The sequence below is a fragment of the Psittacula echo genome (assembly GCF_963264785.1).
Source record: "Psittacula echo genome assembly, chromosome: 6".
NCBI classification, from domain to species: domain Eukaryota; kingdom Metazoa; phylum Chordata; class Aves; order Psittaciformes; family Psittacidae; genus Psittacula; species Psittacula echo.
The window spans coordinates 5,331,917-5,359,375 of record NC_137743.1 but is presented as its reverse complement, the minus strand read 5'-3'; the positions used below and the strand labels follow the sequence as shown (position 1 = coordinate 5,359,375).

The 27,459-nt window shown below is 45.8% G+C and overlaps 1 protein-coding gene across 1 annotated transcript in view; it reads left to right on the top strand.

Annotated features, from left to right (window-relative positions):
- Positions 1-27,459, top strand: part of TACC2 (transforming acidic coiled-coil containing protein 2) — a gene marked incomplete at both ends in the record, with an annotated part of 130,479 nt that overhangs the window by 29,914 nt on the left and 73,106 nt on the right. Inside the window, 2 exons of the mRNA XM_080621475.1 lie at positions 17,207-17,332; positions 24,114-24,245. Of these exons, the coding sequence (XP_080477601.1) occupies positions 17,207-17,332; positions 24,114-24,245 (258 nt within the window). The remainder of the gene's footprint in view (positions 1-17,206; positions 17,333-24,113; positions 24,246-27,459) is intronic.

Genomic DNA, 27,459 nt, shown 5'->3' with positions numbered 1-27,459 from the left:
CTATGTCTGGGATGGAGACTGAATATGACCTAATTGTGTGAGCACAGGGTATATTAGAAGTGTTGGGAGTCTGAACAGCTCTCTGACTTTCTCTTTAAGGATCTACCTATGGAACAACAAGGAAATTAGACCTTGTTACTTCTCTCTAGCTCCTTTCTTTTTGTTTCCCTTTCTATGATGGGAAGCTTCACAGTGGGCAGATTTGAAATTGCCAACCAAATCACTGGCCAGGGCTGGTTCAGAAGCCTTCAGGGATTACAGGGCAATACGTGCATGTGTCTACACATGTGTTCTCTATCAGGGTGGGTATCATCCTTTATATAAATACCTGTGGCAAGCAGGGCAGGGCTCTTGAAACAGCTGCTGGCAATCCATGGAGTGGTTGCTTAATGCTTGCATATGCCTTAGGAATTCATTATTACCTGTTTTTGCAGCGTGAGGGTTTGTATCAACAGGCAGCTGCTCCTCTTGGTGTCACACACATACCCAGGGTGCATACACACATGGGAGGTGCTACAGGCAGAGTCAAATGTGATTGCAGCACTGTAGACTTACACAATGGGGACCCTTTGAGGTGCAGGGGAGTCTTTGCTTTTGATCAGGCTTGTTTCTTAAAGGAATAGGTATTCATAATACAAAAGAGCATCATACATATTATATATATAATATAAAAGCATTAGTTGAGCTGGCTGCTCCATCTTCGTCAGTGGGTCCAAAACACTGACCAATCTGAGCTTAAAACTGGCTTCGTATAGTTGAATTTCAAGCTGTATTCCATACCCTGTGTACTCCAGTCACAACACTTGCTGCTGCAGAGTGGTTTCCAATTGCTTATTGCCCTGTAATCCTTACAGACTATAAATTCCTATAGCCATGCAAAACAAGGTGCATGCTTCTGAGAGGCTGTGGGGATTTGTGCCTGATGGAAAGAATTCCAGGGAGGATGAATCCTCCCCAGCTCTCAAAATAAATAGCAGTAAGAAGTATATTCTACTTTGAAGAAGGAAACTGCATGTCCTGCATTATTTCAGCATTGTTTTGTACCCCCTCCAGTGCTTCTGTATAGCTTCATCTCTTGTGAGATCTTTCACATTGGAACCCCATGGAATGGTGGGTGAGGCAGCAAAGCTGTGTGACCTGGCTCTAAATCCTTGTTAGGATTTTTTCCGGTAGAGGGAATAGGGGAATTTCTTTCCTTCATGGCTATGCCATTGGGAGGACAGTGATCTTGTGATGAAGGGTAGATCCAAGAACTGTCTGTGGTCACTCCTGCCCCTACCTCCTTCAGGAGTGGGACAGTGGTCACTAATAAGAAGAGCCTTTGTGTCTGCAGGCAATAGAACAGCACCAGTAATTTCCTTTAACCTTCAGTGCAAAGGACAGTTATTTTTGGCAAGGAGGTTGTGCACTGAAAAGGAGTAAAAAATAACCCTTTCTTTGATGGTTCTGACATTACTGACTCTGTGACTGAAAACCTGTGTTTGTGATGGCCACATATGAGCATCAAAATGTCATCCTTCCCACATATTATTGGGCATCCAGCTGCTCCCTTTTGCTTAGAAAGGACTTAATTTCTTTTCTCCTTTTGTAATGTCTACACCCATACATCTTCATTTTCTTATGGAGCGATAAAAGAGGTTAATGTATGTACAGGGAGTCCTTATACCTCATGCCACTGAAATGCTCCTGTTTGCATCACAGGGTATGGCAGGTATTGAACAGATCATGGAGCACAACTGGAAGTGATGGCAAATTTTCAGGGATGTTCAGAGGTGGCGTTGAGTTTCCTGATAACTTAATGCAATTCATCCGGCTGGTACATGTGGAATGCCATTGCCTCTTGGGAAAAGTGCCGAGAGAGCTTTCTGAAGTGGAGACTGTGAAGTCATTCCCAGATGTGTATCTGTAAGGTTCATAGAACAGATTGCATCCTGCGCTGATTTGTTGGCTTGGCAAAAGGTTCAGGTTGTCAACAGGCCTCTGGGTGTTGCAGGGCTGCAGAGATGATCATAGAGGTGGCTTGGGCTGGGTGTGCTAGCGAGGGAAGAGCACAAGGAGCCGTAAGCACGCTGCAAGCAGTGACACTGCAGTAAGGTGAGGTGCTCTGGAACCCTCAGCAGAAGGTGCTGTGCTCACTGTGCTAAGCAATATGCCCTTCACATGCCTCAAATGCAGGAGGGCACTGCACAGATTTGGCATTAGCAGAGCTTCTGGTGCTCCTGCAGAGTGAGCTGACCTGATGGAGTTTATGCTGCAGAAGCCATTCTTACTCCTGCCTGTCCATACAAATCAATACACATGATGCAGTGCTTTCATAGCTGTACTCATGCAGGTGCTCATTCTTGTTCTATGGTGCTTGAACCTTATTCCCTATCTGTATCTCAACCTGCTCCTCACTATTTGAGTGACACATAGAGCTACCTGTACAGGGAGAGGAGGATGTGGCACTGAGCTGCTTGGGGGACAAGTGTTTTCTAACAGTTTTGACACCACAAGAAAGAGCAGGAGGGTCCTATCCCAGCTATAGCAGTGTATTGTAGGCACTCTCATTGCATCCTGGAATGGTTTGGTTGAAAGGACCTTAAAGCTCATCCAGTCCCAACCCCTGCCATGGGCAGGGACACCTTCCACTGGAGCAGCTTGCTCCAAGCCCCTGTGTCCAACCTGGCCTTGAACACTGCCAGGGATGGGGCAGCCACAGCTTCTCTGGGCACCCTGGGCCAGCGCCTCAGCACCCTCACAGGGAAGAACTTGTGCCTAATGCACTAATGCCCCGTGCATAGGTCAAACAAGATCTCTAAGGTGAGTCCAGACGTACTTTTGGATTTGCTTCATGCTTTGTTCTTGCCATCAAAAAATTGGCCAGTTCAATAAGCCAGAAAAGAATGTTCACTCCTTAGCAAATACTGACTCAGTCCTTTTGGTCTGCTTAACAAACCCTGTATTAAATATTTTAACAGCCTTGCTGGATGAGGTATGGAATGTAGAACTGCGTTTCAGATCAGTCAAGTGCGTTTTGAGCACTAAGGCTTTGTGTTGTTAATGTCTGAAAACAAGAGTTTGGAGTTAAAAGGAAGCTTGTCTAAACAGTGATTGTACAGCTTTAGTTCCCTTTTTTCTAACTTCCAAATTAACTCAGGTGTGCAGCATCTCGGGATCACAAAACAAAGGGGAAAACAGCTGATGGTGCTTAATGAAATGCATAAAATTCATCAGGCTATTTGCCTCTTCTGCCCTTCTCCCTTTGCATCTGAATTCTTTCTCTTTCTTTCCCTCCCACCTTACTTGTCACTGCTGTCCTCAGTGGGTGCAAGTTAGTACAGTTGTGCTTCTGGAGACACAAGCAGCTCAGCCTGCAGCCCCTGACTACATTAACAGGATGGGCAGTTCAGTGGGAATTTTGCCTGTTAAAGTCTGTGATATTTTGTTACTTTTCTGCTCATGGAAGAGTAAATTGAGGACAATTTCACTCTTACCCAACAGACATCTCACATCGCTTTCTAAGAAGTTAAAGTGAGTTTTATCACCTACTCTAAGGGCTGCCATTGACTGAACTGATGCTGTTTTAGGCAGTGTCCAAGTGTAAGCTATTAGTGTAAAGCAGCTGTGGCTGCCCCATCCCTGGCAGTGTTCAAGGCCAGGTTGGACACAGGAGCTTGGAGCAAGCTGCTCCAGTGGAAGGTGTCCCTGCCCATGGCAGGGGTTGGAGCTGGATGAGCTTTAAGGTCCCTTCCAACACAAACCATTATAGGATTCTATGATTCCATGATTTATAACGTGCTGATTTGATAGAACACCCTGTTGTACTCAAAGCACATGCCAATGGAAAACTAGGTCTGTGACACCACGCTGGTTACCTTCTAATTCTATTTGCATATGTCTCTGCCATACAAAAGTACAGAATTAGATCATTTCTGGTCCTGCCAACTTGCTGACACTTCTTGCTGTATTGAAAGCATTCTGTACCATTCATAAGAACCGTAGCCACTCATTCGTGAGGGAGGCATTGACATGGGTGGATGATACACGAGCTGCTGTTTCAACACTTCCTTCTGTGTTTCTCAAGAAATTAAAGTTATTCAATCAAATACAGGCATTTGCTAAAGAAATCCAGCATGGGGATTTTAACATTTTGTCCTATATCTGGCCAGGCAGTTTAGCATCAATTCTTTGTCTTCTTTTCTCATTAAGTTAAAAATTACTTTCAGATTACTGCTTTTTCTCTGCTCAGCTTTCCCCAGATGTATTTTTCAACCTGGCTTCTTCCAAATAAGCTGCTTATTTTCTCAAAATGGGTTTTGCATACCCTACAGATCCCTGTATTTTCTCTGCTCCAACTCTAACTTCTGGCCTCTTTCAAACTCGGATGCCATGGACCTGGTTCCACTGTCCCTGTTTCTAATAGAATATGCAAAGCAGGATCAGCCCCAGCTTTGAACCCAGCGAGGGCAGCTCTGAGAACAGCAATTACAGACGCAGGCGTATTCTCCATGACTTGGATGCGGCTTCCTTCCAGTTCCTCTGTGTCCTGGCATGCGTGCATCGCACCAGTGCTGCTCCACAACAAACTCCTCTGGAAACACGTCTGAGGAGCCAGAACTCTGTAGTGTTTGTCCTTTGCGTTCTGTTTTGCTTCCTGCTGTCTTTTATGTTGGTGTCCTTAGAGCCTGACTTATCAGTATTGGTCCAGATCCATGGAAGGCCACATGTGCATTGCTAATAACAAGTGGGGCTTATTTAGATATCTCCATTCCAATTGTTTTCTGGATCTGTTCAGGCCTGTTCATCTCCATTCACCTTGACAGCTTAATTCTTATAGTAGACTTCCTTTGGCCTATATAAGCTCTGCCTCTCAGTTTGCATTGAGTGTAGAAATGTTAATTGCTCCAATGAAAGGCTCAATTGTTCTGAATTCCGAGGTCCCTGTGACATGCTGAGTGTCACCATTCCATTGTCAAGAGCCAGCCCAGTATGTTATGTTAATCTTGTTCTTGCTCAGATGTCCTTAGGATCTCCTCCCAGACTAAGCATTTCCTAACCAACTCTTTGTCCACCCTTCCTCTTCCCTGTTCGGTACCTGCTCCGTTTATCCATGGTCCTCCATAAAGTAACCAGCTGTCCCAAGAGTGCCCTAAGACAAAGTTGTTCCCCGTTTGATTTCACTCATTTACTTTCTTCACCTCTTGGTACATTCCTTTCTAACAGCTGTGTGAGAGAAGGCTACAGCCACAGCCTACCCTTAAAAGTCAGTAAATGCTGGGCTGAAATCTCTGCTCCAGAGCAGTGATATCAGCAAAGAATTTGGACCCGAGCCTCTAACACATCAGCTAGGGAGAATGCTGTGATCTTATTGCACCCAGACCATCCTACAAGCACTGTGCTCCCAGTTATCCAGCTTTGCTTAAACACGGGGGGTGTCTTTTTGTTTCACCTGATGAATCCAATTAGGAAAACAGGCTGCAGGTAGACAAGTGGGATTTAAATGATTCATTGGCCTGAACTACCTGGTGTTTTCCAAACCTGTACAGCTTGGCTTCTCTTTGTACAGGATGCTCTGGAAAACACTTGCTTCATGAGACTGAACCTCATCAAGCTGCTTTTTATTCCTTTCCAGCCTGTTTTCCCTAGCTCCTTTGGCTAACGAAACACAAACAGTGTAATCAATAAAGCCTTCTTTTCTTATTTAAGGCACTAGAGAGCTTATGTAAAATCTTTGGAATTTGTTAGCATGATAACATTGTTATGCTCTCCTTGCTGATAGAAATATCAAAGCCAGCTAAGAATAACTCTGCAGCAGACAGAGATTTGTTTCCTGGAATGAATGCAAAAAAAAGGCATGTATGCATTGCATACAGGTTCTGACAACTAAGGGGAAAAATTAGCTGTCATAGAAATAAATGGACCCTTAAAACTCCAGTCTCCCCTTCTCAACAATGGCATTTAATGAGTCAAAACACAGTGAGTTTGGCTGAACATTTAAATGGCTCCAAGATTTTTAACATCTTCTCTTTTGTTCTTATTCTGAATGCTGTGATGGTGCATGAAACTTGTGTGGCACACAGCATTTTCCAATTGCTATTCTTCTGCTAGGAGCTCCACACAAACTTGGTTTGCTTGGGAAGTTACCACTGGACTTTGTGAGGCTTTAAGTCTAGCCTGGGCTTTCCTAAAAATCAATCCTCCTCATTAGATGTGCAAAATGGCACTTTCCCATCACTTTGGTCCTCCAAAACGTAATGGGTTAACATTAAACGTTCCCATTTTCCAAAGCTGAAGGTGAAGTTCTGTTTGGGAAGTTACAGACAAAGCCATCCCAAAACCTGGCAAGTCATCCCTTACCAATAGAACTCACTGGGAAGCACACAACCTAATATTCAACCACCACAAATGATGGCTGTGGGCAATTTGTCTGTGGAAAGCAGTGGAAATCTGAAGTTCAGGTGTTTGTTACAGCAGCAGCTTGGATATCCCAGCCAGGCTGCGCTGCAGCTAACCGGGTCTGTGGTTGTGCAATGCCTGACTGGGAACCTCTGATTAGGAAATGCAAAAGAGAAACTCCTCTTTAATTGTAACCAGACTGAAGTCTATGTATATGGCTCTCTTTGTTTCCAATGGGCACTGAGTTTTCACAAAGAACTATTTAAAAGACACACACACACATCTTAAAGATTAGGCACATGATGCAGCTTTATGGCTCAGAACAAGTATAGGCATTGCTGGTTTGCCTCCTTTCTTGCAAGTGCAGCACAAATACTGTAGCATTTGTATTTGCTTATAGACTAGTCACAACCTCCGTTTAAGAGCTGGAGAAGAGTGAGGCCTTGTTTTCATGCTTGCAAGGAAAAGCTTGGCAATCTGGTCCGAGTTCATCCTGTATGCTCAGAAAACAATGCAAATTTGAATGAAAAACTGTGTGGGTTTTTGTTTTTCACATTTATTTAATACAACATTCTTTCCAAGCCAATTTCGTGGGGTTTTCATAGGTTTGTTTGAGGGCAGAGTCATTTCCTCCCCTCCAGATGCTTTGGTTTGGCAAAAATGACACGGCTGATGGGGAAAACCCTCAGATTGAACTCCCAGGTGCTGGGCAGAGTGGGTCACCTCTGGCAATACAGTGTCCATCAGAAGCTTTCACCTACAGTCTTAAAGCACCCAGACTGCGGAGCACAGCCTGAATGATGATGTCTGCAATGGCATCTGATGACTGTGAGGGTGCTGAGGCGCTGGCACAGGGTGCCCAGAGAAGCTGTGGCTGCCCCATCCCTGGCAGTGTTCAAGGCCAGGTTGGACACAGGGGCTTGGAGCAAGCTGCTCCAGTGGAAGGTGTCCCTGCCCGTGGCAGGGGTTGGAACTGGATGAGCTTTAAGGTCCCTTCCAACACAAACCATTATAGGATTCTATGAACATTTCTCGAGCCGTTGTCCAGATTTCTGAAAACTCAACCTCAAAGGATGTCCTGGAATCCAGCACTTCTGGACGTACCCTAAGTGCCTTTGGTCTTTCTGCAATTCAAATTCCCATTTACCTGAGTGCAGGGTACAAGTATTGCACGCCCGAGGAGAATATCCATGTGTTGGTCTGCACTTAGGAGCTGCCTCCCAGCAGCATGTGCCTATGTAATGTCAGGCAACTGTAGTGTCACTGTGGGAGCTTTGTTGTACCTGTGTCATGAACTACTTGGCATTGCCAAGGTTTGTAAGGTTTCCTTCACTTCTAAAATAGCAACCAAACTTCTCACATGTAGCTTAGTGAATGGACACGTGCGTATGTAGAAAAGGAAAAAGTGGGGATATAGCAAAGAGAAAATCCTTCACTCGAAAGCAAAATCCTCGTGTTCTTGACAAACATTTGGGATCCACATTGAAATAACCCAACAGCCCTCCCTAGTATAAGCCATCCTGCTGCCTTCTGGCCTTTCCTTGAGGCTAACTGTTCCCTGGGAGCTAGAGAAGGGTTGTACTCCAGCAGAGGCATCATCCAGGATGTCTCCTGCCTCCGAGTCCTTCTCATCATCACACTCACCACTGGAGAGCTCTTTTGCAATGCTTTCCTTTGGAGCTCTTTGATCTGGGGCTCCCAGACCTGGCACTGCAGCCTCAGCGTCAGCCCCTGCCCTGTAATTGTCTCCCCAGTCTTGCTGGGAGGCTGCTTATCTCTGCTTTTCCTGTTGCTTTTCAGCTTGTTTTCCCTCGCCACCCCCAAGCCTTCTCCTAATGTAGACCAAGCACACCTCAGCACTGTGCTCTGCAGTTGCTGCCTATCAGTTGCCCTGTATTTAAATAGCAGAGGACATTGCGAGGGAAGTGGGAATGTTTTTGTGGCAAAGGTGGGTTGAGATTGCTTAGCAGTATGTGAAAGGGGTTTGGAACAGCAAGAGGTGAATGGATAAACAGGGAGAAGCACATTATTTGAGCAAAATGACCAATTTACTCCAAAACTGCTCCATTTGCTGTTGTTAGCAGGAACATAGCTCATCTTATGTCTGCAGCCTTGTGCCAGACTCAAGTGCTGCTTGCAAGGCAAGTCAACATGTATTTCAATGAACATTACTCTCTGTGGGTCTGCCTCCCCCCCAGGGCTGCTGTACCTGCAGAAGCCATTTGTGAAATGGTTTCCAGATGACAAAAGTGTTCTGAGTTCCCCCCAAAATGAGAGGGTGGCTGAATGCTTGTACCTGTATCAGAAATCACAGTCACTTTTTCCATGCCTGGTTTCCTGCTGCTTGGGAGGCAGGATATGAGAGGGCTGCTCTCCCCAGAAACTTTAACTCAGCTTGATCTTAATTCTTGTTGTCAGTGTGGATGGATGGATGTCAATACTGGTTGCTGGTGATGTGATAAGATGAAGTCTCCCTGTACCATGCGTGGTGTGCCCCTCAATAGGCTGTACCCCACAGCCCAGATGATGCTGGTACTATACATGTTTTTCAGCATTTTCACCCATTACAGTATGTGATTTGGTCTCCAGAGGCCATTTGGTATCGCCTTCTATTGCCTGCACAGGTATCTGAATTGCTAAAAGCAGCATTGAGCACATCTAGGGGAAATCCCTGCCCTTGGCTTTCAGACCAGGTTGCTCCAAGCCCCTGTGTCCAACCTGGCCTTGAACACTGCCAGGGATGGGGCAGCCACAGCTTCTCTGGGCACCCTGTGCCAGCACCTCAGCACCCTCACAGGGAAGAGCTTCTTCCTTATATCCAACCTACATCTCCCTTCTTTTAGTTCTATCACCCAGGCAGGTGTAGCTGCCACCACAGTCGAGTGTCCAGAGCTTGGGCAGTGTGCACATGGGGTCAGCTGGGAGACTAACTCAGCTAAATTCAGTCCCTGTAGCCCCTGCATTTTATCTGAAGTATCTCATTTGGGTATTTGGTAGCAATGAATCTACCAAATGTCTTGCTGTGGGATAGATAGCATAGCCAGTTAGTGTATGACATGTTATAAACATGATAGTGATCTCCCTGCATTAATTCCTTGGGTGCTGGCAGCTTGTACATGCAATTGGGTGTATATCTCAATGCAAAGACTTAATTACCTGTGAAGCCTCTCTTTTGTGTTGTGATAAAACCATAGGAAACCAAAGAGATTAATAAGGGCAGGCAGCTAATTAAAACCACTGTTTTCTTACAGTTAAGGAAAACTTGTGTGACTTCAGGAGTTGGGATTTAACTGAAGAATTAGAATGGTTTGTGTTGGAAGGGACCTTAAAGCTCATTCAGTTCCAACCCCCTGCCATGGGCAGGGACACCTTCCACTAGAGCAGCTTGCTCCAAGCCATTAAAAATTAGACTTAGACTGGGAAGGAAAAGGTTTGGGGGGATTTATAGCTGTAAAGAAATAAAGTTTCAGTGGAAGTTGTTAAGGAGTTTTAAAAGTTTCCTTTTAAAAGCTCATCTTTACACTTGGGCCAAACACCTTCCCGAAACTTCACAAAGCAGCCAAACACCCCCAATTAAACTGTGATTTCTAAAACCTGAGCAGCTATTTGCGTACACCCTCAAGCATTTACTACTTAATCCGGCCGCATCCCCCACTCCCGCACTACCCGCAGCAGATGAGAGCGCTGCAGTGATTGAAACAACTCCGGCCAGGAATTACAGTGGGAAAATAAAAAAACAGGGGAAAAAAAAAAAGGACAAAACCCACGTGCGAGCCGCAGATTCAGCTCCTTGTGGATGGGGGTTGTGTTTCCCTTCAGTCTTTCGCTGCGTGCCCAAGCTTCGGAAGCGCCCCGACGCTTCCCACGATGGGGTCGGATGCCTCCGGGGCGGCGAATCGCCGCCCCGGAGGCATCCGACCCCATCGTGGGAAGCGTCGGGGCGCGGCAGAGCTCGGTGGTGGCTACGGCCTTTCCTCGGGGAGCCTCATGGGGAGGAGCCTCCTCTCAGCAGCTCCAGTTCTTTTCACTCCTCGGCCTTTCTGTAAGCTCCACTTCTCGTCCTGAAGCAGCCGGGATCGGCGCTTCCTTACCCCTCTTTACACGCACCCCCCTCCCAGGGATGGTGGAAGCGGAGGGAATGGGTGTTGCATTGAAAGCCTGTTGCGGGTTGTTGTGTTGGAATCGAGGATGACTGAGAAGAGGGAAGGTGGTGGTTGTTTCCTGGCTTTGGTAAGTAAGACACTTGGTGAAGGGGAAGGAGGGGGGGGGATAAAGTTAGGCGAGGAAATAACAAAAGCAACGTGCTGTTAAAGCCTGTATCGCAAATTAAAAGCTAGCTCTTGTTTAGCACCGCTTTTCTCCCTCTCAAAACTTTATTGCGCTTCTTCCCCCTTCCTCCTTTATTTTCCCCTTGGAGCAACTTTGGAAAACTAACACAAAACGCTCACAAATCTCTTTGCGAGGGGATTAACCCTCCTGACCTCCCCCAAATTGCTCGGGTGATGGGTCTGTGGCTCCTGCCATGGCTTGTGGGTGGGTTTGGGCTCTGCCAGAGTGTCCGAGGGTGAGGAGACGTTTTTAGGGGGGGGTTTGATCGCACTGAGAAACTTCTGGTTCAGGTTTCCTAAGCTGGGATTTGGAAACTTTAAATGCGGCAGCAATGACATCAGGACGTGACTGAGAACCCTTCAGAGGCTCTAAAAGTGGGGACGGGATGGGCTTTTTATAATGGTTGACAGTTATTACAGCAAATATGCTTATTCAGCCCGTGCAGGCGTGATTTACACGCCTCACACTTTCATGTGGCTTTCTGTTGTCCCTCTTTCAGCTTGCGAAGGAAGTAACGCTGGAACGCGTGTTTCAGTCCCCTGAAGTCTTTTAATCTGTAATAATTGTATTTGTTTCATGTAATAACTCACCATAGGTTTAGGCTTTAATGTGACCACAGTAACGTGGGGGACTCGGAAAAAGAATCTCGTTTTTGTTCTGTTTTATGGCTATGACTGCTCCCATCGCTCATCAATCTGAATACACGTGTTCTGAGAATTAAGGGACTCCTAGGCAAGAAGGGTTGGGTGAGAGAGGAAGTGCAGGCCCTCAGGTAATGAGTGACTAAACCCCATCCCCTGCCAAGATAACTGCTCTATCTTGTCAGGGTTTCCACAAGCACTGCCAGAAAACTGTTGCTTCTGAGAATTCCTCACTGCCATCACGTGCATGGATTGCCTGACAGCATCCGTGCTCTCATCCTGTTTGGCCAGGTAGTTTGGGGTTACCTGCAGGGATTGCCTGCTCTGTGCAGCTGGGATGCTCTTCCCAGGTGGGGTGTTGCCTTCAGGAAGTCTTTTAAAGGTGCTTTAATTTCTCCTGAATGCACTTTATGTGTTTGTTTTCTGTCTTTGCTTTATCACTATGGAAGTTTGCAGTCAGAAGGGACTCCCTTGCTGCTGGAAACACAGCCTTGTGAGCGGTTCCTGTTGCTCAGCCAGGGTGGTGGCATTCCCTCCCTTGGGATACATAGGTGTGACTCAGGGGCTGCCTGAGCCACTATGGGCTAGGCTGGCTCTCTCTGGGTGCTCTGAGCACCAGCATCCAGACCTGTTCTGCTCATCGCTCAGAGGAAGAGCATGTAAACCCCAGGCAGTGGAATACATCTTCCAGGAGCCAGTTCTGGTACTGGCAATAAGCATTCAAGTCCAGGTTGGACAGGGCTTGGAGCAAGCTGCTCTAGAGAAAGGTGTCCCTGCCCATGGCAGGGGGTTGGAACTGGAGGAGCTTTAAGGTCCCTTCCAACACAAACCAGTCTGGGATTCTATTGATTGTCTGTCCTTTCTGCCTGAGTGTAGCAATGCCACCATGCACAGTGCTGTACATCTAACTCGTGTTGCCTGTACAAGGGTGGTTTTATTTGTTTGATTATCACATGCCAGTTCATCTCTTGGATACCTTCATTACTGTGTTTGCACAGCACCCAGCTCCCTCCTTGTAAATACAAAGTGCTGATGTGAGGCACTTAAGGCACAGTTACTCCTTTAGAGTCCAGAAGGAATTTGGAAGATTTTTCCCAGATCACCTATTTAAATGCATAAGGAAGTCTTTGTTGGGTTTACAAAAGGCCGAACTCAAAGCTTTTGACTCTGTGTGTGTGTGTGTTTAGGTGGGAAAAGTAAAGCTTTGGTTATATCTGTGCATAGTGACCAGCAAGAGTAACCGGTGACCCCCAGTCATCCCTGTGTCTGAGCTTGTAAATCTCTTGCTGGTATATGGACTTGCCTGGTGGGGACATCATTTGTTTGTATGGATGTTCCTTTAGTTCACTGGGAAATAAAGCCAGACTTCCCATTTCAATCTCAGCATCTCATATTTTCCCTAAAATTCTATTATATTATTATTATAAATGGATTTTAGATCACCTCACAAGAAGTAGCATGGTGTGGGGAGGAAAGAGGGTTTTGTCTGTTTTTAATCCTGTGCTGGTACCTTATGCAGCACTTCTGAGTTGTTCCCTGAGCAAGATAGTTTTAGTTTACTGGTAATGTTGATGTCTAATCTGAGTAATAGTTGCTTACCCCCTACTCCGACTAAATCCTATTAAGAGGAGCCCAAATAATCATGAAAATCATAGAATAGTTAGGGTTGGAAAGGACCTTAAGATCATCCAATTTCAACCCCCCTGCCATGGGCAGGGACTCCTCACACTAAACCATGCCACCCAAGGCCTCATCCAACCTGGCCTTGAACACCACCAGGGATGGAGCATTCACAACCTCCCTGGGCAACCCATTCCAGTGCCTCACCACCCTCTCAGTAAAGAATTTCTTCCTTAGATCCAATCTAAACTTCCCCTGTTTCAGTTTGAACCCGTTACCCCTTGTCCTGTCACTACAGTCCCAGAATATCAAAGTTGGGTAGAGTTACCACAGCTGGATTTTCAACACATGAAGTTTATTTCAATGAATATGTGAGATAAGCTGCAAAGTAAAGGATGAGAAGGTAAAAATGAACATTCTGAGGGAATTACTTTATAGACTGGATGAAATTTTGTGAGGTACAATGTGTTTGAATGAATGAATTTGAACTGCTGTAGATGCCGCTCAATCTCTTACCCTCACAAAGAATTGCAGTGTAAGAACATACCAGAAGTAGCAAATCCTCGCACTATTTTTTCTTACACGTGTAAACTGAGCCTCTGAAAATTTACTCTTTGGTCGAAGTTATTAGAAAGCCACAATGAAATCTAGAGGGTTTTGTCTTCATAGAGTCACAGACTGGTTTGGGTTGGAAGGGACCTTAAAGCTCATCCCGTTCCAACTCCCTGCCATGGGCAGGGACACCTTCCACTAGAGCAGCTTGCTCCAAGCCCCTGTGTCCAACCTGGTCTTGATGTAGCCAGTGAGCAACATCTTGTTTCTTGAAGACACAGTGTCAGGTGATGAAAGTTCTGAGAGTTCTCAGTCTTGCCTTGACATTGGTGGTGCCAGAGATTCCTGGAGTAAGAGCAGGATCTATAAATCTTACTGTTATCTCATTATAAGCAACCACATGTTTGGGACTAGGAGATAGCAGGGCTTGAAATGCTCGCTGGAGTAAACTTGGAGCTGTTGTTGACTGCTCAAAGGGAGCCACATCCAGCTCTCCTGATTGGAAAAACATGAGAGGGAGAAAATGCCAATCCCATAGCTGCCTTCTGTCTCTGGCACTGGGGTCAAAGTGTTCCAAAACTTCAGTATGAAATTAGGGGTTTAAGGTTTGCATCTCCCTGATGTAACGGAGAACAGCAGATGGACCCAGCAGGGCACATAGCCCTCATGGGATTGGCACTGAAGGAGCGTGACTCTATTTAGTGCTGTGTCCACGTGTGTAAACTGTGCTTTTAAACATACTTTACACATAGAGTCATAGAATAGCCTGGGTTGGAAAGGACCTGCAAACCTCATCCAGTCCAAGCCCTCTGCAATGAGCAGGGACACCTTCAACTAGATCAGATTGCCCAGAACCACATCCAGCCTGGCCTTGAATGTCTCCAGGGATGGAGCATCCAGCACCTCTCTGGGCAACCTGTGCCAGTGTTTTACCACCCTCATTGTAAAGAATCTTCTTCCTCACATTCAGCCTGAATCTCCCCTCTTTCAGTTTAAAACCATCACCCCTCATCCTATCATAACAGGCCCTGATAAAAAGTCTCTCCCCATCTTTCTTACAGGCCCTTTTTAACTACTGAAAGGCCACAACAAGGTCTCCTGACTTGGTTTGAAAGCTTCCTGCTTAGGTTTTCTATGTTTAAACACAAGAAATTATGTGGGTTTATGCAGTTATTTCTCATTCATTCATTGGTATTTAATGACTACTGTGGGTCAGGCTTTGTCTGGAACTTGCTGTTTGTGTACCTGTCTAACAGTGACTTGGAAACTCTCTTTCCAAGGATAAGTAGAGGCCTCCAAAGTGAAATTATGGCACTCAGGAGCCTAAGGACACTGGATGGGCAGCCTCTTTCACTTGCAACACACTAATAACAGACTGAAGCCCTTGGTCTTTGGGCTGGATTTAGTGCTGCTCACTGCAGCTGTTAGTAAGCAACTGCGTGTTAAAGTGTGAGGTATTTTCCTTTGAGAGGAATTTCAGTCATGCCTGCCATAAGCAGAATTTGGAAGTGATTTTAAGTGGATCCACCTCCACACTTGACTCAGGCAATGGAATGGAAAAAGCTCGTGGCCTTCTTACAGAACTTGATTCTAGAGACAAATTGGCTTAAAAGGCCTGGTTGCTGCAGATGACTTACAGCAAGGACCTGGTGGCTGATGCCCGGGAGGCGAAGGCAGTTGTGATGCCCAGGAATGTCACTTGTGGAACTTGTTTAAGCAGCTTTTGGATGGCTTCATTGTTTGTGCTGCACAGAACAGGGTGGCTTGGCAATGAGCAGCTTCCATCACCTCCCCAAGCCCCTGGTTCAAGTTACCTTGTCTATAGACTGTATGAAAATAGGTGCCTGGGAGTTCATAATGCAGCAGTGGTGGTGGGCAAATGCTTCCCTCCTCACCAGGCTGGGGCTCACCAGCGCAACAGCTTCAGTTGCAGGTTTGGCTTGTGCTGTACTTTCTACATGTTCACAGGAAAGACCCTTTGTGCTCTGTCAGTACCCAGAATGAGACCAGCCTATATAGAATCATAGAATAGTTAGGGTTGGAAAGGACTTTAAGATCATACATCGTCCTTATGTATATAAGAAAGAAGCTTCAGTGTCCTGTCGTCAAGATCTACCTTCTAAACACTTATTTTAAGGCAGAGTAGAGGGGGGTAGCCCAGTTTGTGCTGTAAGTGTATACAACTCTTAGTGATGAGTCCTTTCATGCTACTAGGCTAGAGGACTTCAGAACTTGTAAACATCTTAGCTCAAAGCTTCCCACAACAGGCTGAGCCCTCAGGTGTGGTTAAACCAGTGGATGGTTAATTGTGTAGGACTGTAATTAGGTAAAATATTACAAGTTTAAAAAGTAGTTGAATGTTCTAGGCTGTCATCTGAGAACCTCCCTTGGTGCAATGGCTTAGCCCTGCTCTCCGTAGTGTTGGGGAGAATGGCTCTTGGCCTGTTAGGGGCACCACAGACCAACTGCACCCAGTGCAGAGTGATGCGGTGGGAGCTCTGGAAATGAAGAGCAGAAAGCCTGGCTTGCAGAGGATCACAATGTGTAATTAATTAAAAGTGAAATTAAAAAATCAGAAAACAAGCTTGACAGATCATTTCCCCATATGAACAGAATGCTTTAGATCAATATGTGACGTGTGAGTATATTCACATGGTGGCCTGCAGTTGTTACCAGAATAACATCAACATTATCTGAGAAGACCTTAGAGCAGCTCCAGTGCCTAAAGCGGCTGCAGGAAACCTGGAGAGGGGCTTGGGACAAGGGCCTGTAGGGACAGGCCAAGGGGAATGGCTTGAACCTGCCAGAGGGGAGACTGAGATGAGCTCTTAGGCAGAAGCTCTTCCCTGTGAGGGTGCTGAGGCGCTGGCACAGGGTGCCCAGAGAAGCTGTGGCTGCCCCATCCCTGGCAGTGTTCAAGGCCAGGCTGGACACAGGGGCTTGGAGCAAGCTGCTCTAGTGGAAGGTGTCCCTGCCCGTGACAGGGGCTGGAACCGGGTGAGCTGTATGGTCCCTTCCAACTCAAACCAGGCTGGGATTCTGTGAGTCAGTGTGAAGGAGGCAACACAAACATTGTTTTCAGGGGGTTCCCGTGGTTTGATGTCTGCTAAAAACAAACAAAAGCCGCTTCTTCAGCCAGGCTCCTTTCCTAATTGGTTCAAGGATGTGCTTCCAAGTTGTTTTCCTTTAGCCATGTAGTACTTGCACTGACTGCACCCTGCTTTCCCCGGGGATGGGACAAGGCTGGGTGTCTGCCTGGGTCACCCAGGACACCTTTGACTCTGTGCTCCCACTGAGGAGTCCCACACAGCTCCATGGTAGGGGAGAGCCCAATTCTGCTCCCTAGGTGTTCTGTGGGTCTGAGCAACAAGTCTTGCAATTTCTCTTGTTCCAGCAGTAGCTCGTTTGCTCATTTGCTTTTTAAAATCAGAATCAAAATGGGGTTAATTTGCTGTTGGGTTGTACCATCTTGTCACTGCTGCAGCTGTAACACAGTGACTTTGGTCCAGTGGGAACAGTAGAGCTGTTCACAAAAGCAACTTACATAAAGAACCCCAACTTTCGCTGCATTTCCTAATGCTAAAGTTATCATATATGTGCTAAAGGCTTTCAGACAGGCAAGTGACAGTAGTTCTGCAATAACTCTGAGCTCTAAGGTTGTTTTTCCATGTCTTTTCTCTCCACAGCCCTCCTGGGCCAGGTGATGCTATACAGTTGGCCTCTCCCCTTGATCCTTCTGAGCAGCCCTTACCTGTTACTACAGCGTTGGGAAATGTTGAGCCCCTGGATGCTGCTGAGCTAACTGCGGCAAGGTACGGTTATAGAGCCATGGGGAGCAGCTGCACACCGCTCCCTGGTGTGGGTGGGTTGAGGAGCACGGAGGCCAGCATGAGCAGAGACATTGCTATCCCTCTTCTTGGCTGGATATATGTCTGGTATGGCCAGTTGCTGACGGGCCGGCCCAGTCTGTCTGTAGGCAGTGGAGCATCTGTCAGCAGAAATCTTGACTATCATTTAAATCGCCCTCTATCAGAGTCTTCAAAGGAAAATGCTGTTTGCCTCCCACTGAGATTGAATCACTGCCATGTAGTCATGCCATGTGAAGGTGCAATATAGACCTTGTATTTTTTTAGGCGCTTATACTTTGATTTTTTAGTTATTATTTCAAGGTAGTTGATCCTTTGGGCATTTTCTTTAATTTTCAGACGTTCTCCTGGCTATAAATCTTTCAGGTATCTCACTGTTGGACATTGGGTTTGTTGCCTGCTTTTACTGGTGTTGAGAAGAGACACTGTTGCTTTATTCGCACTGGTGGCAGTTGAGCCATCAGGTTCTTTGAACACATGAATTTGTCTTAACTGCCAACAGCAGAGGAAGCCTTGTAGGGTGTGTTTGGCTTTCAATCACTGTGAATTCAGTGGAGTGTAAACATACACAATATATTTAAGCTAGCATTAAATCGGTTAGCTGAACTAGCAATACCAGGCTACCAAAAGTGGAAAGGAGCTGGTGTGGTTTGCTCAGTCCACCTTAAAAGCTGGGTGACTTTGGTGGTTGGCCAGTACCAGTCTTCCACCAGTCCCCAAGCTGGTTATTCCCTAATGCTGGTGGAGTGAATGTGTGAGAAGCACACTTTTTCCTACAGTCAGGGTAAGATGATCCAGAGACGCTTCCAGTGGGAAGTCAACGACGTGGATTTCTTCCAGTTCTTGTAAGCTCTTCCTCAGAGTTGTGTTTCATTGGTTTTACCAAATGTAATTGGGTTACAGATGGGGGCCTGTGGATTCTGTGTTTTCTTGCTAATGGATTGTTGCCCATAATAGCGAGGCTGTTAGCAAGGAGTGAGCAGGAGCTGAGGTGGAGCTCAGAGCTGCTTTCTGAATGCAGGGGAATGAAATGAGACCAATACCAGAAGTGCCATGGAGATTTATATATGGTGTCTGGACTACAGGCTGAAATAGAAGATTCAGTTGCCCTTGGGGTGAGAGTTTGCTGTTTGCAGGGAAAAAGTCACTCAAGCTGTCTAGGATTAAATGCCACCTTAGGAAACACTTAGGAAGAGCAGTCTTAGAGTGTTCTAATTTACTGCTTCTTGTAAACCTCATGAATTCACACTGTTCACATTCTGGAGCTGGAATTTTAAGTTAATTATAATATGTCTTTTCTTCTGATCTTCTTCATAACTCCTGTCTTTTAAACTGCTTTTTTAGTGTCCAAGAGTTCATCTGGGGGTTCCTTGCTCCATCCCGGTTGCGTAGGCTGGGAATGCTGGTGCTGAGCTGCAGTTCCCCACACAGGATGGCTGAGCCCAGTAGGGATGAGGGCACATGGACTGTGCTGCAACTGCTCTCGTTTCCCTATCCTGACCTTAAGGAAGGTGCAGGGATTTTCCTAAGGGTTCAGTGCTAAAAAGTTGCAAACTAGGGATATTCAGCATGGAAGTAGGTAGTTTTTCAGCTCCTGAAAGCAAGCGAGAGAGAAATACATTGGAGTGAATCTGGCTGGAAGCAGTTCTGTGTTTGTTGGGTTTAGTTTGTGTGTTTATTATACAAAGCTGTGCAAGTTAACTCTAGTCAGGATTGTTTGTTTTTCTTCCCCCTTTGTTTTGCACGCTTGCTCAGCTTTAGACATAGGAGCCGAGCTGTTCTTCTTGCACTTGTCTTTCCTGTCCAGGCTGGTGTTCCTTGCCAGCTGCTTTTCTCTCTGGAGGTGCTCCCTGGTGCCCTAGCAGCAGAAATGTGGTAGTTCCCATCTATGCCCACCTGCAGATGGAATTGGTTGGCAGAAAAGGGGTGAACATCAATGCAGCTGGACCCTGATTTAGCTTCTGTCTGAAACAGGCATGGTGCAACTCTCCTCCAGTATTAACAAACACTGCTGACTGCCCTGTGGTTTTATCATAGAATCATGGTTTGTGTTGGAAGGGACCTTAAAGCTCCTCCAGTTCCAACCCCTGCCACAGGCAGGGACACCTTCCACTAGAGCAGCTTGCTCCAAGCCCCTGTGTCCAACCTGGCCTTGAACACTGCCAGGGATGGGGCAGCCACAGCTTCTCTGGGCACCCTGGGCCAGCGCCTCAGCACCCTCACAGGGAAGAGCTTCTGCCTAAGAGCTCATCTCAGTCTCCCCTGTTCTGGCAGGTTCAAGCCATTCCCCTTGGCCTGTCCCTACAGGCCCTTGTCCCAAGCCCCTCTCCAGGTTTCCTGCAGCCCCTTTAGGCACTGGAGCTGCTCTCAGGTCTCCCCTTCAGGAGCCTTCTCTTCTCCAGGCTGACCCAGCCCACCTCTCTCAGCCTGGCTCCAGAGCAGAGCTGCTCCAGCCCTCGCAGCATCTCCATGGCCTCCTTTGAACTCGCTCCAACAGCTCCACGTCCCTCTTGTGTTGTTGCTCCAGAGCAGGTGGGGTAGAGCTTCTGCTTTTTTGGTGTTTTATGTAGAAATGCTGTCCCACAGCTTCTCAATGTGACTCCAGAAAAGCATCTCATGCGATGTCTCTGTGTCAATGCCTACTGGTTGTACCGCTGCACTATATTCATTTACTAGGGCTACCCGATGGCACGATGCAATCTGTCTGCAGTAAACTCCAATTATTGTTTTCCTCCTCATATATTTAGTTATTTACAAATAAGTTCCTTTTGTTTCCATGTATTTCCCCATCAGGAGTGTCACATAGTGCAGATGGTGTGCGCTTTGACAGGGAAAAATAATGGTGCATATAAGGTTGGGGTCAGCTTGTGCTAAATGTCTTCCAGATGGCAGTGCATAATACGAGATCAGGTTGTCCCTCCATCTGTCCAGTCAAGAAACTGTATCTTTGTTTTGCTCCTTGAGGATGACTGTCTGCCTTTCTCTTCCCCTGCTGATAACAGATTGATCAGTGACAACACGGTATCGTCTGCTCAGTAAGGACATTTTATTTAGTGTATCTATAGGGGAGTGCCCAGAAAAGGATGAGGTAAGAAGTTCACTGGCTGCTCTGCCAAGCGTTTTTGTTTAGCAATGAAACTGGAAGGCCAAGTTCACTCTGATTTGCCAGTACATGTTGCGCTAGCAGAGATTTTGGCTAGACACATCTTTCTTTCCATGCTGCAGGTGCAGAGCCCTGCAATAGGACTTCTGTATGAGAAATGTTTGGATTGGAAAGGCACAGCAGGCAGAGAAGTGGCTGTATGAGACCACAGCTTAGCTGGGCTCTATGGTAGAGGTGTTAAATGTTTCTGAACAGTATTTATCTGTTCCCTGCGACTCGCAGCCTGTCTTGTGGGCAGAAAAGCACTCCAAGTGCCCAGGAAAAGGTGGCAGCTTAGAAAGCACTTGCTGCATGAGTTGTTTTGAGGTAACAGGCAGGGAAACCCCATCTGGTCTTTTCTGCAGCTAAGGAAAGCTTCTCCTCTTGCATTTAATCTCCAGCTGAGGTTGTGGAGCTGCAGCACAGTGTTTAACCCAGGCTAGGCAGAGCTGTCGCAGCTCTGTTGTGAATGAAAGGGGGGATGAAAGCATGTTCTAGACCTCAGCTGGCACCAGCCTCTCTCCCAGCTCCTGTTTTGCAGAGGGGACATTAAGCTGTCCTAAGGGAATTTATGGTAGGTGATGTCAGATGCACTAAAAGCTGTGTTGCTTTCTCTGCAAATGGACCTTTCCCAGTCCTGTAGTTGACAGCCTGGGGAGCTGTGATGCTCTCAGTGTGCCCCTTGGTGTCAGCGGCACAAGCAGGCAGGAATACCCAGGTTATCCATATACAAAATGATCAGAAAGAGGTGAAGCTTGAAGAATAAAGCCCATCCAGTTCCGACTCCTGCCGTGGGCAGGGACACCTTCCACTAGAGCAGCTTGCTCCAAGCCCCATCCAACCTTTAACAAAGCCTATTGCACAAGTAAGGCAGCCAACACTTGGCAGGAACTGTTTGTACGGGAATCAAGTATTTGACTGTTTTGATGAAGCTTGGAGAGATGAAGGGAAATAATTTGTGGATTCTAGCACATACCTCATAAAAATAAGCCCTATGCTTTGTGCAGGCCAGGGAGCAGAGCTCTTCCGAAAACGCCTGTATTTTGATAGCTAGTTTTGCTCTGCAGAATGTTAAGAATGACGTTAATGAAAGCATATCCCTGAAAATCATCTCATTTTAAGTGGCAGGACTTAAAGTGGAATGCTGAAGGGCTATAGATGGGCAGTGGGGCCTGTGGGTGAGAGGGAAGCAGGTGCTACTGAAAGCAGTTAACAGGGAAGGGTTTATGTGTGCATAATATAAGGTCCATTATCCTATGTGCCTTCCATATCCTTGCTTGGCTGGGCCCTCTTGTGAGTTGTTTGGGTTTTGCAATTCTCTGTATACTCTCCAACCAGATGTTCAGCATTTGCTTATTTTTAGCAGTTTACTTTTTGCTTCAAAATCTTACTTTCTCCAGCATCCCTGTGCCCCTATATAGGCGCATGGCCTTTGTATGCATTTGATGCCATTACTGTATTAGGGTAAAGACATTTGTAGCAAAGGGAAAAGTCCTCTGCATGAAAACAGAAATAACTTTGTATTTATTCATGTATTTATTTATTTCACTCCATGGGACTAAAAATTTAGGGAGTTTATGTCACTGTCAGACCAGTCTGGACAAACGGGGAAGGAAAAGGAAGGAAAGAAATAAGGAAGGGATGCATAAAGGAGAGAGAATTTCTTACAAGAAATAAGTGAGTGGTTATCCCATATGGCCCAAAGCAACTTCATGGATATGAGCTAATCAAGGTAAACCACTCTCAGAATGAGCTTTTGTGATCTTATTAAGTTAATGGAGCCGCTCTTTGGAGAATAACTGTCCTTGTGCTGCTATGTATTGTACCTAAAGTTAGGGATGTGATTTATGTTTGTCCTCTGTTTGTATACATGTTTCTAAAGAAAGGCACAATCTGTCCCTGAACCTTGCTAACTCTTAGTCCCACAATTTAATCTACCTTCTGCAATTACAGTGTAATTACTGGGGCAAAGGGGAGAGGAAGTCTTGACAGGAATGGCAAAGACAACTGCTTATATTTAGTTCAGGAAACATAAAAGAAACTTCCCAGCCAAGGCCTGATTCCATGAATGTTTCCTTAAACCTTTGTGTCTGGATCTCTGGAAGCAGGAGCTGGCACAAGGAGAGGTTGTTGTGGATGCTATTTCAGCATCTGTGTCCCTCTGGTATGTCAGAGGTACTCAGGAAAGAACAATGTGGTGTGACAAGACCCTACACCCCTCCTGCATTTGAGACATGAAGTCATGGCTTATTTAGTTCCTTGTCTGTCATTAGTTTAATGACTGTGGCCAAGAGCAGGGGGAGCAGCGTGGTTACCAGCGTGCTTAAAAGGATGGAGGATGCAAGTGAGCTACTCACTGGGTGATGTTTTGGATACGTGGGTGATGTACCCATGAATGGTACATGAGTGAAGAGTAGGCTCTTTAAGCCTACCCTTAAAGAGCATGAGTGGGCTCAGAAGTGTTTTCTTTGTGCTGCTTTTTTTCTACCTTGGGTTTTGCTTAAGGAAACCAAGTTAATGGAACTCTCAGGATGTGTTATGCTCTGGTCTGCCTTGAGGAGAGGGAATGGCAAGACAACCCTCCCCTACATGCCCTGGATTTGGGCTGGTGGCTGTTTCCTCCTGTATACTGGCTGGTGTCTATGTGCCAGAACCCTTCTGTAGAGAACAAGAGCAGGAATGGCTCCTCATAGTGCCCCACAGCGCCTGTGAAGAAACTTGGTCTTTCCAGTCTGTATTTGCATGCTCTGGAAATCATGACAGGACTGTTCTGCTTCTGAGGTTGGGGCCTGTGGGGCTGTGCTGAGCAGAAGGACTTATAGGAATTAACAAACGCAGCGATAGCACAGTATTGTAATGTTAACTTTCATGTCATGAGTTCAGGGATTATTGTGCTTTTAGCACAGAGAGAGCTTTTAAAGTAGGAGAATTTTTTAGTTCTAGATTTTAGAGGTTTTTTCCTAAAAGACAAGTAACTTAATCGAACGTTTGTGTTGTACAGCCAGTGAGAATGGCAGGGGGTTGGAACTAGGTGATCTTAAGGTCCTTTTAAAGCCAAACCATTCTATGGTTCTATGGACTGCAAAGTAGTTATTAGTGATTTACTTATTTTACTAATTTCGTCTGCAGTTCAACTCCTCTGGCAGTTAATGTTGTGCTCTACAAGAGCTATCAGAACTCTACAGGATTACTGGGTATGTGGTCATCTAAGCAATTCAGTAAAATTGGATTTGTAGGAAGAAGTAATCTGTGGGAGGTGGGAGGGCGATGGAATTGGGAGGGGATGGATCATAGAATCCCAGACTGGTTTGTGTTGGAAGGGACCTTAGAGCTCACCCAGTTCCAACCCTTGCCACGGCAGGGACACCTTCCACTAGAGCAGCTTGCTCCAAGCCCCTGTGTCCAACCTGGCCTTGAACACTGCCAGGGATGGGGCAGCCACAGCTTCTCTGGGCAAGCTGCAATGACACACTCCTTAGAGCTCAGTTTAGATCCAGCCAAAGTTCATTCTTTTAGGGAGACTCCATTAAAGCTTCGTGGGCACTTCTGATACTCATCAGCTTATTTTTAATAACTGTTTTGCAGTGCTTCCAAGCCTGATAACTGCAGAGAAGCTGATAACCTTGTGTCTGGGGATGTACCTTTGCCTGCGGCCCCTGGTGATGGTGTAGAGCTGCCTGCTGAAGAAACTGAAGGTTTCACAAGGGAAAAAAGGAGGTATTGTGCGGTGTTATTTCATACATTACAATACATTTCCATGTCTGTATATCGTTGGCTAAAGAAAACAAAAGCAGTGTGGAAGATGCTGAATAACGGTTCTTTTGTCTATGTTATATGAACACTTTGTTGCTACGTTTTGAACCCAAATGGTAGCTATCAATACCTGCGTGTTCCAGTATATTTACTCTAAAAGGCCAGAAGAGGGAGCTTGGACTACACTGGTTATTACTATGCTGATCTTTCCTATATTTAAATTAATATTTCTTTAGGTGTTTTTCCAACTATTTTCCTTTCTTAAAGTTCAAGTTTTGTTTGGGAGTTGGTTGGTTGCTTGGTTTGGTTTGGGCTCGTTTTGTGTGTGTGTCATGAGTTTTGTTGTTATTTTGGTGAAAGTTTGCTAGTGGAGGTAATATCCAAGAGGACTGTTCTACTCTGTTCCCCTTCAGGTGCTGCCAGCACCTTTCCCACCCCACACTACCTATTTGCATTGTACTTGTCGGTACTGAAGGGAGAAGGTCAGCTTGGTTTTGCTCTTGCTGAAGAAATGTTGAGTTATCTTGATTTCAAAGTTGAATGTTTCCTTCAGATGTGCATTGATCGGTGCTGTAGTGTTTGATAGATGGCCTAGGGCACTTTGGCTTGGAAAACCCCCCAAACTGAGTCCTCCCATCTCAAATATAGTCAAGACAAGACAAGTGCTTGGATATTCATGTCAGAGCTTCAGATGATGCCTGTCTCGTGATTAACCAGTCTGCTGTTGTGGCTCGGCAATAAAGGCATGCCCTTACTGTGACATCTATTAATGGAAAAGGTCACAGCACAGCTGAGAATATCAACCAGGCACTCCCTGGAGAATAGTGTTCTCCACCCCACAGATACAGAACGGCAGCTGGTGACAAATACATTCAAGGCAGGAGACACCATGGGAAATACAGTTAGTGCACTGAAGCTCTGCTCAGAAATGTCAGAAGATGCCACTGTGAGCAGGAGGATGCTCTGAATCATGAATGAAAACATACACAATAGACATGTTCTGCTGTGGAACACTGAATTAACAGTTGTGGCTGCCCCATCCCTGGCAGTGTTCAAGGCCAGGTTGGACACAGGGGCTTGGAGCAAGCTGCTCTAGTGGAAGGTGTCCCTGCACATGGCAGGGGCTGGAACTGGATGAGCTTCAAGGTCCTTTCCAACACAAACCAGTCTAGGATTCTATGAATAATTCATCCACAGTATAATATCTATAACATATTGGTTAATTGTAACCAATTTAATACATTTAATTGGTTAATTATAGCACGTTGGTTAATTATTTGTTCTAAAGTTCTGATTATTCTGATCAGAAAATGGTGTCATCCCTATTAGTAGTGTATGTGTTTGTTGTAACAGAGTTGGGCCAAGTCTTCTGTGTAATGTTCCTCCACGAAACTGTACTGGACCCATGCATTTTAACCTGTGTGTAGTTGATGAGTAGCCGAAGTGCTCGAAGGTCTGTTTGGCATCACTATGCAAGTTCTGTAATCTGCAGAGATTTTGCTACATGAAGGTTAAATGCCACGGCCATTCTCTAAAAATGGAAAGAAATGGTCAGAGGAGGTTGTAAATTAGAAAATACCCCAAGATGTTGGCTCTTCCCAGAGAATCATCCAAAATTGTTTGAAGTTTATGGATACACTGGTCTGAATTTCACCTTCTGTGTGTGCGTTAGTGCAGCCCCTGATGACTGTCGTTAACAAATCCAGATAGAAACCACTAAAACACATGGTGTTTTCTTTCCCCCTTTCACTACAATTCAGCATCAAAAAGAAGAGAAAGAAGTTTAGGACTGAGCTGCTGGGCTCAGGCATTTAGATTGGCTTGTGCCTCTGTTTGGCTTTGATAATGATGTAGTGTGTTTAATAATGTAAATGTCTGTGTGTGCATAAGAATCTCCTGGATGGGGTAAGGAATGAAGTAATTAAGTGATGTTAGTAGAATTACTTAATGCAGACTTAAAATCCAGCCTCAGCAACCAAAACGTACGCTGTCAAACATCTTTGTGCCTTGAGAACAGCAGTCTTATCACCCATAGCCTTCTTTAAAGCTGAACTTGGGTGCTTGATCTTTTTGTTACATGAAAAAAGACTTTGACAGGCTTTAATGGAAATTAAGATGCATCCAGAGGTGAGAATTGGAGAGATCTGTGGGATAAAGCATACTTCTTGCATCCTCTTAAAAAGCAAATATATTACTGTCCAAACAGCTCTTTGCTGTTATAACCAGTCCCTTATGTAAATACTTCTTGGACTATCTCATATTTTTATGGGATTCATGTGTATTAAGGCAAATCAGCCATGGGAAATAATCGCATGCAAACTGGGTGATGTTTCACTTTGTCACATTTATGGCAAGTGCCTGGATGTCAGGGTGCTGAACACCTGCAAATGCTGTGCCACTGCTCAGTGTTCTGCTGGATGGACCCTTGAGGTGTTTCCTCCGTCTCCTCTGTGATTATGATGGGCACATTATGGACTGTGTCACAGACACTTTGTAATTTGGGAGAAGTGCTGAAATATTGCTGGTGAGTGTAATTTATCCTTTATGGAAACCCTGCGGATAGAGCTGGAAAGCCTCTGATCCATCCCTTTTAATTGTGCTATGAGGAAGAGATGGGTGTAATCTGTTCTGCAGAGCAAAAAGCAAATGCTGTCTTTGTGCATGTCATAGCATCCTGGAACGGTTTGGGTTGGAAGGGACCTTAAAGCTCATCCAGCTCCAACCCCTGCCACAGGCAGGGACCCCTTCCACTAGAGCAGCTTGCTCCAAGCCCCTGTGTCCAACCTGGCCTTGAACACTGCCAGGGATGGGGCAGCCACAGCTTCTCTGGGCACCCAGTGCCAGTGCTTCAACCACCCTCACCAGTGTTCTCACCTGCAGCCTCAGTACCTGCCTTGAATGCTACACGTGATGCTCCATGTGGCTGATGGGATTGGAGGGGTGGGTCCTCCTTGTTGTCGGATATGAGAGCAGTTTTCTTTCAAGAGCTAAACCACATTGGAGCCAGATCATTTTGAGAGAGTCTGGATGGATGGAGAACTTCTGCTGATCTCTGAAATTAAATCAGAGAACCATGGAACGGTTTGGGTTGGAAGAAGCCATCTCTGCCTTATTTAATTTTCCTGAAATAAGCCTGGAACCAATTGGTGGCCAGCAACAAATCTTTCTATCCAAAAGC